At 40.9% G+C, this 9,787-nt stretch overlaps 1 protein-coding gene across 1 annotated transcript; it reads left to right on the top strand.

The window, feature by feature from the left end:
- The first annotated feature begins 501 nt into the window (after positions 1-501).
- On the top strand, positions 502-1,539 carry LOC141569560 (melanoma-associated antigen B5-like). Its single transcript, XM_074323288.1, has one exon. The coding sequence runs from the start codon at positions 502-504 to the stop codon at positions 1,537-1,539; it is 1,038 nt and encodes a 345-aa protein (XP_074179389.1).
- Positions 1,540-9,787: the final 8,248 nt, after the last annotated feature.

Genomic DNA, 9,787 nt, shown 5'->3' with positions numbered 1-9,787 from the left:
GGGCCCCCGAGAGATGTCAGTTTCAGGTGCACTCTCTACGAGAAGCACCGTCTCTCTTCATTCTTGTGGCATGGAGGATTTAAGTGGCAACTCGAGAACCACAGCGGGGAGTGGGGGAGGGGCTTCTTGCCAGTCATTAACATAATCATCCTGAATGTGACCTGAGAGCACTTCCCAAACCCAGGACAAAGGGGTTCCCCTTGACAGGCCCTGCTGTCGCCCCAGTAACATCTAGAAAGGGCTGTGTGGCTCTGTCCTAGGTATGGTCTAAGCTGCTCTACAGGGTTTTCAGCAGACAGGCGATCAGAGAGGAGCCCTCAGATCCTTAAAGAGGGTTCCCAGAGCGCTGATGGCCCTCAGAGCCTTAACGAGGTGCCCTTGGTTAAGGCCGAGGTGGAATCTCCCCGCAAAGGTGCCACACCATCTCGTTCTCCCTCCTCCAGGTGCTGGCATCACCTGCTCTGACCACACCCGTGCCTGCTGTGCCTGACCTGTGTCATAATGCCTCGGCGACGAAAGGGTAAGGCCCGTGCCCGTAAGAAACGCAACCAAACCAGTGCTGACTCCAAGAGGCACAAGAGCGTTCAGGAAGCTGCAGTTGTGGGAGACGAGTCCCCCTCCTGCTCTTCTGTTTTGGAAGGTGATCCTCAAAGGTCATCAGCTACTGAGACAAGTAGCACTTCCCAGGGGTCTTGGAGACCCTCGTCTACCACCATTACCTCTTCAGGTGCTTTAGACACAAGATCTGACAAAGGCGATGAAAGTCAAGATAAGGAACATTCGTGTTCTTCTGAGGTCCCATCTCCAGAGACCTCATGCACTGATCTTCTAGCCACGCAGCTGGATTTGTTGGAGCAATTTCTCCTGTGCAAGTATGAAATGCAAGAGCCCATTCTGAAGGAGGACATGCTGAAGATTGTGGGCGAAATTACCCAAGACCAATTTGCTGACATCATGAAGACAGCCTCTGATCGTATTGAGGCTGTCTTTGCAGTTGATTTGAAGGAAGTCGACTCAAGCAACCACGTATATGACCTCGTCAGCAAACTGAACCTCCCCAATAATGGGAGGGTGTATGCTGGCAACGGGTTACCAAAGACCGGTCTCGTCATGAGTATCCTAGGTGTGATCTTTATGAAGGGCAACTGTGCCAGCGAGGAGGAGATCTGGAAATTCCTGAATATGCTGGAAGTATACGCTGGGAGGGAGCACCGCATCTACGGGGAGCCCAGGAAGCTTATTAACGCAGAGTTGGTGCAGCTACAGTACCTGGAGTACCGCCAGGTACCTGAAAGCGAACCTGCACGTTATGACTTCCTGTGGGGCCCAAGAGCTCGCGCTGAAACAAGCAAGATGCAAGTCCTGGAATTCTTGGCCAAGGGTTGTGATACAGGCCCTAGTGCTTTCTCACCCTGGTATGAAGAGGCTTTGGTAGATGAAGAGAGAGCACGAGCTATAGAGGCAGAGAGGGCTGCCACTGGTGCCACAGCCGGACGTGATATCACGGCCCTGGTTGCTCTCACCCCTAGTGAAGTCTGAGGATTTTTTCATCATGAAGGTAAAAATAAATAAAAAATTACATCACAAGAGGGACTTCAGTGGAAATGTGAAAGAATCCCACAGTAAAATTTTTCGGAAAATGGAATAGAAAAAATAATAAAACGTCATAAAACTTTCATTTTGGTGACTCCTTTCAGTCTTTTGTTTTGTAAAATTGATTTATATCTTGATATGCTTAGCGTATTAAAGAATGTAGGAGACAGTAAATCTTAACAAGTTTGACCTCTCACTTACTCTCTCTTCTATTCCCAAAACGTAATTCAGCATCTGCGCTTTGGAAGGCTCTGTGCTAGTAGTGGGGGTGCAGAGATAAAGACCCAGCCTCTGCCCATAGAACTTTGGAAGCTTGGAGCTTCAGTCATGTAAGGAAGATGTTGAGATCCCCTCTATGACTTACAGGAAAGCAAAAAGGATGAGTGAGACAGGAGGGGTTCCAGGTGAAAGCAGTCAAGTATAAACCCCCTGAGGCAAGGCAGTTTAAGTTTTGGAAGCTACAAGTCAGTCCCCGCAATACACTTTTACATTAAACTACACGGTGGACTGTATGAGGCTATGGGACTGGTGAGCAGAGGCCACATCCTCAGATGAGGTGTCTGAGTTGAGAAAATGACTGGAAAACTGCACTGTGGGGTAAGGTCCAAAATTAAGGCCCAATAATATGGGCTGCCTGGACATTTGGAGAAACCAGCAGGGCCTCACGTCCCCTAAATGCATGTTCCCCTCCATAGTGTTGATTTGCATATAAGGTCCCCTAGCAAACAAGCAGCTTTCTAAGGGGACAAGGCACAGATCTTGCTCATTCCTAAGCAGCAGTCGTCTGTTCCCTACCAGCCTGCAGAATTTTGCAGACAATCTGATTACACGCTGCCATGGGAACTAGGGGTTAGTTTACCCTCTTAATACCAAAAACGCCCCCTCCTAAAGACACTGTCTCTACACTGTGTTCCCGAGTGCAACCCCCGTGTGGCACAGTGGGGCACACGGTGTCCTCCCCATCCTGTGAGTACACATGGTTAATAAATGGCTGTCTATCTCATCTCTACAGTGTCCAGTGTTGTGTGTGTGGACACCCCATGACCACTTCCTCACCTCATGGGGTAAACAGAAGGCCATAAAACATGCTCTTGCGAATTGCACTGGGATGGTAGATAACCCAGAAAGAAATGTCCACTTGGGGCAGTGTATTAGTTATCGCAGGCTGCCATAACAAAATACCCCTGACTGGGTGGCTTAAACAACCAAAATTCATTTTCTCACTGTTCTGGAAGCTGGAAGTCCAAGGTCGAGAACTGGCAGGGTTAATTCCCTCTGAGGCCTCTCTCCTTGGCTGGTAGACAACTACCCTCTTCACGTGGCTGTCTCATTGTGTGAGTGTGTCCCTGGTGTCTCCTTGTGTGTCTTCTCGACACCACTCAGACTGCATTATGGCCCACCCTAATGGCCTCATTTTAACTTAACCATCCTTTGAAGACCTGATTTGCAACTACAGTGCCTTTCTGAGATACTGAGGGTTATGACTTCAACAAGAATTTTGGGGGACACAATGGTCTCTCCTGTTTCATAGATCCACACATAAAGATGTAATGTGTCCAATTGGAATGCTTAACAACTACACCCCTGGAGACTCATCATCATTTCCAGGTTGACCTGATATATTCCACGAGGTTGGAATTTTGAGGGGATGTTGTAATTGAATCAGGCATGTAAGGATCTTGGGAGGGGACATGTTTTGCATAAGGTAGGGACATGAAACAACGGGGCCTAAAGGGCAGGCTGCGGTAGACAGAATTGTACTGGGCACACATGATCCTTACCTACTGGTGATTATACCTTTGTGTATTCCTATCCTCAAGTGCAGGTAGGGCCTGTGGCTTGATTCTAAGGAATAGATTGCGACAAAGATACTGGGATGTCCAGCAATTGCATTACATTGCACATGAAAAGCAAGCGCTCACTATCCTGCTCATCTTGAAGAAGAAATCTTCCATGTTTTGAATAGCTTATGGAGAGGGCAATGTGGCATGAAATTGCAGGTTGTTTATTTTTTTTTCTTTTCTTTTTTATCAAAGTTTATTGGGGTGACAACTGTTAGTAAAGTTACATACGTTTCAGGTATGCAATTCTGTAATAGGTCATCTCTATATCATGTTGTGGGTTCACCACCCAAAGTCACTCCTTCCCTCACCGTATAGTTGATCGTTTAAATAAGGAATTTTGCCCCTAAGCAACAGTCAGGAAACAAACAAACACTAACGTCTATAGACAAAAGGGAAGGAATTCTGCCCCCAAAACTGAGTGTGCTGGAAAGTGGATTTTTCTTGGTCACTTCCAGGTTTCAGTCCAGCATGGAAGGAGCGGCAACTGTCACGCCCATGCTCCCAACAAGAAACAAACTGAACATACTGGAAACGGAGCCACCTTCTTAGCTCCATCAGAGAACTGAGGTCACAAGGCAATGTTGCCCCCTGAAACGAAGAGATTGAGTGGGAGATACAGAGAATCAGAGCTCTTTGGAGCAGAATTCCAAGAGCAGAAACCACTGCTAGAGCCAATAACAGGATAAGAAAACCAGTATATTTGCCAAATTGCTGGAGGCTCAGCTGGAGATGTGAAAACTCCAGGCAGGTCCAGTTCAACAGGGACTCCTAAACTTTTGTGAGTTTTACCTCCAGGAGCCCTACGAGGTCCTCACCCTTGTATTTTCAGTCGGGGGAAGGACAGAGCAGCCATTTTGAAAAATGCCTAAGGCAACCTGTTCTTTATAAAAAGGCCCATTTAAGAGAAACTATTTATCAGAACCTAACTGGCTAGAGTTTCACCTGAGCTTAAACATTCTGGGGGAGGGGAAATGCCCAACTATAGGCCTCTCAACTTCCTTTACCTAAGGGGTGAAACAAACTGAAAAGCACTTGTGAAATCATAGCCCAGAGGAACAGGTCCACTAAAAATCTGAGATCTAATCATCCGATTATACAATATTCCCCCTCACCCCACACCTTACCACCACATCAGCAAAGCTCCTGTATAATAAACAAAGGATTACAACGCAAAGACCTGCACATCTCAGACATTCGTTAAGAAGAACAAAGGAGACAAAAACAAGGACACCACAGGACATTTGGCGTCTGATACCTACAGCTCCATCAGATAGTAACAGCCTGAGTCTGGGCCAGAAAAACAAAACACAAAACCTCACACAAAAGACCTACTTACCCCAGTTCCTCTGACCCAGTACGTTCTGTCTGACTTTGAACAAAAAATTAAAAGGTGTAATAAAAGACAAGAAACACAGTTTGCAGAGACAGATCACACATCAGATTCAGAATCAGATATGGCCCACATCCTGGAATTATCATGCAAGTAATTTAAAATAACACTGATTAATATGCTAAGGTCTACAATGGAAAAAGTGAACAACAGGCAAGAATAATAAGTAGGTAATGTAAGTAGAGAGATGTAAACTCTAAGAAAGAATCAAAAACCAATACTGGAAATAAAAAAGAGAAATGAAGAGTGTCTTTGATGGGCGCACCAGGGGACTGAACATGGCTGAGGTAAAAACACCAGGGAACTTGAAAAATTGTTGATAAAACTTTCAACTGAAATGCAAAGAAAAAAAAGAAAAAGAACAAAAAAGACAGGAGAATAGCCAAGAACTATTGTCTTCTCTCTTTGAGAGGGAATGGCCCCCTTTTGAATGACAAAAGGTATGTATAACATTTGAGTGGTAGCAACACTAGAAGGAGGAGAAAGAAACAAAGAAACAGAAGAAATGCATAAAGTAATAATGACTGAGGTTTTCCCAAAATTAATGACAAACACTAAACCCCACATCCGGGAAGTTCAGAGAATTCCAAACAGTATAAATACCAAGAAATCTATACCTAGAAATATCACATCCAACTGGAGAAGACTAAATAAAAAGATAATTCCTTGAAAAAAGCCAGAGAAGGAGGCACCTTCCCTACACAGAAACAAGGATATGAATTACATTGGCCATCTCCTCAAAAACTATGCACATAAGAAGAGAGTTGAATTAAAGCTTTCAAGTGTTGGAAGTAAAAAAGCACCAACCTGAAATTCTGCATCCAGGTGAAATTATCCTTCAAAGTGAAGGACAGTGAAAGATTTTCTCAGACAAATAAAAACTGGGCTAATTCGTTACTAGAACCGCTTTGAAAGAAATGTTAAACTAAGTTTTTCAGAGAGAAGGAAAATGATAAAGGCCAGCAACTCAGGTCTACATAAAGACAGGAAGAGTGTTAGAGAGGGAATAAATGAAGATGAAATAAAATATGTCACTTTTGCTTATTTGATCTAACAGATAACAAACAGTTTATAATAATCACAGCAATGTACTCAGTAATTATAACTTATGAATAAGTAAAATGAATGACAGCAATACGAGTATTACAGGGAACAGGACTTGGTAGTGCACTGTTTGAACGTGGACTTGGATTAGTTATAAATGTGCAAACTTCAAACTCTAGGGCATCCACTGCAGTAAGTAAAGAAATTAGTATAATTGATATGCTAAGCAGGAGAGAAAATGGAATAATGTAAAATGCTCAATTAAAACCAGGGCAGGTAGCAAAAGACTGGGAGACAGAAAAGAAACGAAGAACAAGGGTGACAAATAGAAAACAGTAACTAATATGGTAGATATTAATCCAACTATACCAATCATTAATTGAAAAGTCAGTAGTCCTAATACCCTAATTAAAGGACAGAAATTGTCAGAGATTAGAAAAAGAAGAACAAGACCATATTACATATTGCCTGCAACGAACCCACCTTAAAATAAAGATACAGATAAAGCAAAGGGATGCAAAACGATATACCATTCTGACACAAATGAAAGAAAACTGGAGTAGCCATATTTATTTCAGACAAAGCAGAATCCAGATCCAGAGAACACTATAAATAAGTATTACCGATATTTCAAGATGACAATCAGTGGACAAGGATAAAGTTCTACCTAAAGAAGAATTTCAAGTTATAAACTCAAAGGAATTTTAGAATTAGAGAATTAACATCCTGCAGCCTCTAACGTATGTACGGATAAAAGTGATGACTGCCAACATCACCAAAAAGAGACAGGAGACACGCATTTCCTAACTAAGTGCACATTGTTACCTCTAGAGTGTGCCTGCCAATAACCAAACAAAAACCTAAAGCTTAATGTGAACAAGATCCTACTTATAAAAATTGAGGATTGTTAATGATGCATGTCAGGTAATTGGGTTCACTATTCTGTTCTCCATACTGTTGTGTATGTTTGAGAATTTCTATAATAAGAGGATTTTATTTAAATATCATGTCTTTAACATGAAAATTGAAGTGAAATGGACCATTTTTAGCACATTGTAAATAATTAAATAGATCTACAGAGAAACAGAAATCTTCAATCCACATAATACAAACAGAAACTACAGTCCAACCCAAGACAACGTTTTAATCCTCCAAGACCACCCTGGTTTGGGTACTTGTTAACACCAAATAGCAAAAGAAAAACTAATATCGATTCATGCAAACTCTTCTAAACCATACCAAACGACAGGGAATTAGTCAACCGTTTTAACAGGCTACCTCTACTTCATACAAACACCAGGCAAGGATCCCTCAATAAAACAATACTTAGGCCAAACCTAGTCACATAGGGACAGATATTCTAAATAAATACGGAGTATTTCCAATATAGCCGTTAATTAACACTAGGAAACACTGTCAACTGGAAATCACTACATTAGCGCAAAAAGGGGGAACCATGTGACCATGTGCAAGGATAAAGCAAAAGTCTCTGAGGTTAAAGGAAAAGAGAGAATCTTAAAAGCAGCAAGAGAAAAGCAGATAGTCACATACAAGGGAGCTCGCATCCAAAAGACTGTCAGGTGATTTCTCAACAGAAGCTTGCAGGCCACAAGGAATTAGCAGGAAATAGTCAAAGTGATGAAAAACAGGGACACAACCAAGACTACTCTACCCAGCAAGGCTGTCATTTAGATCGAAGGATAGATAAAGAGCTTCCCCTACAAGCAAAGAAAAAGCAGCTTATCACCACCAGATCAGTGTTACAAGAAATGTTAGAGGTGTCTTTAGGAAGAAGAAAAACAGGTAAAAAAATATGAATAATAAAATGGCAGTAGCTATATGTCTATCAAAAATTAGTTTCAATATTAATGGATTAAATGCTCCAAACAAAACACATAGTGGGGCTGAACGGATATGAAAACAAGAACCTTACGTATGCTGCCTGCAAGAGACACAGTTCAGATCACAAGACACATACTGACAAAAGGTAAAGGAATGGAAAAAGATACTTCATGATAATGGAAACAAACAAACAAACAAACAAAAAGCTGGGGTACCAACACTTATACCAGACAAAACAGACTTTAAAACAAAGGCTGTTACAAGAGACAAAAAAGGACCTATTAATTTCACTTCTGGGTAGTTTTCCAAAGAAACCTAAAACACTATTTCCAAAAGACATCCACCCGTATGTTCACTGCAGTATTATTTACAAGAGGCAAGATACGGAAGCAAATTAAGTGTCCGTCAATACATAAATGGATAAAGAAGAAGTCGTACATCTTACATACTATGGAACATTATGCAACCACTGAAAAAAAGAATGAAATCTTGCCATCTGCAACAACATAGATGGACCTACATACAGGGTATTGTGCCAACTGAAGTAAGTCAGAGAAAGACAAATACAATGTGATTTCACTTACATGTGGAATTTAAAAAACAAAATAAACAAACAAAACAGAAACAAACTCATACATACAGAGAACATTTTGATGGGAGACGGGGGATGAGATTAAGAGGTACAAATTCGTAGTTACAAAATAGTCATGGCATACGGAATATAGACAATAGCATACGGAATATAGACAATAAGTAAGATCGTGATAACTATGTATGGTGTTGGATGGGTACGAGATTTATCAGGGTGATCACCTCGTAAGCTACATAAGTGTCTGATCACTATGTCGTACACACGAAACTAATATAATAATATTGCATGTGAACTATAATTGAAAAATTTAGAAAATGCTAAAAAAGAAAAAGCATTTGACAAAAATTCATACCAGTTCAGGATAATAACTTTTAGCAGTAGCAGAGAATTTCCATTTTGTGAAATCTACTATGAACATACTCAATGTGAAACAATACAAGCATACCCAATAGAGTCATGAAGATGACAAAGATACATGGTATGAAAAACACTGTTTACAACTGGATGAAAATACATACCCAGTACAAAACTATTGTACAAGAATACAAACACCAAAATAGACAAGAAGTAAGAATAGTGAAAAGAAAGAGATAATGATAGTAACAATACGATCTCCTTATTAAAAACCTAAAACTTGTTGCAGAAAGTATTCAGATATATAGGAAACTTGGAAAAGCTGACGTACCAAAGATTCAGGAAACCAAATTCAGGAATCTGGCCAAACGAGATCACTAACAAATTACAACATGGAACGGAAAATATGCCATTTACAACCACAAAAATCTACAAAACATACCTAATAGAAAACCAAACAGAAATGTACAAGTTCTTCACGAGCTCCTCTAAAAACGTACTGATAGGCTTATAGGCTTATTACAAAAGAAGGCTGAGAGCAGTATACTATATTTATTGACAGGAGGGAGAATATTGTCAATAGGTCAATTCTGCTTAAAGTATTCACAGACTTGCTGCCTTACCTATAACTGCAAAGGTGATAAACAAACTCAGGCTGCTGTTTCCCATACTCCAAATCGACCCTGGAAAAATTAAGGAATAACAAAAACAATATTAACAACAATAGTAAAAGAAAAAACCATGACAACCCCTGGGGTACACAAAGTCCGTGTTTAACTAGAACCTCTGTGTGGGCAGGTAGGAGAGTGCTCTGAAGCCGAGACTATTCTATAGCAGGAAATAAAGTCAGATTGAGAGGATTGGTTGAAGGAAAGATTTTAAAGATCAAACCCTGAATCGTCCATTCAGGGGAACAGAATATTGTAAAAATGAACATTCTGAAATTAATTACAGATTTAGTGCCTTACCCATAGTTTCCAAGATGACTACCAAACTTGGGCTGCTGTTTCCAGGGTCCCAAATCAACCGTTCAAAAACGAAAGAAGTGATAAAAAACAAAAACAAAACAAAAAAAATAAAACAATAGCAGTAAAAAACTAATGAGAAACCGCTTAGAGGCACTAAGTT

This window comes from Rhinolophus sinicus, chromosome X, assembly GCF_036562045.2.
Source record: "Rhinolophus sinicus isolate RSC01 chromosome X, ASM3656204v1, whole genome shotgun sequence".
NCBI lineage: Eukaryota > Metazoa > Chordata > Mammalia > Chiroptera > Rhinolophidae > Rhinolophus > Rhinolophus sinicus.
Note: the sequence above shows the minus strand (reverse complement) of the source record. Positions and strands in the feature narration are given on the sequence as shown.

Bases quoted from the DNA above. Each gene is read 5' to 3' on its own strand.
- LOC141569560 (XM_074323288.1), top strand. From the start codon at position 502: ATGCCTCGGCGACGAAAGGGTAAGGCCCGTGCCCGTAAGAAACGCAAC.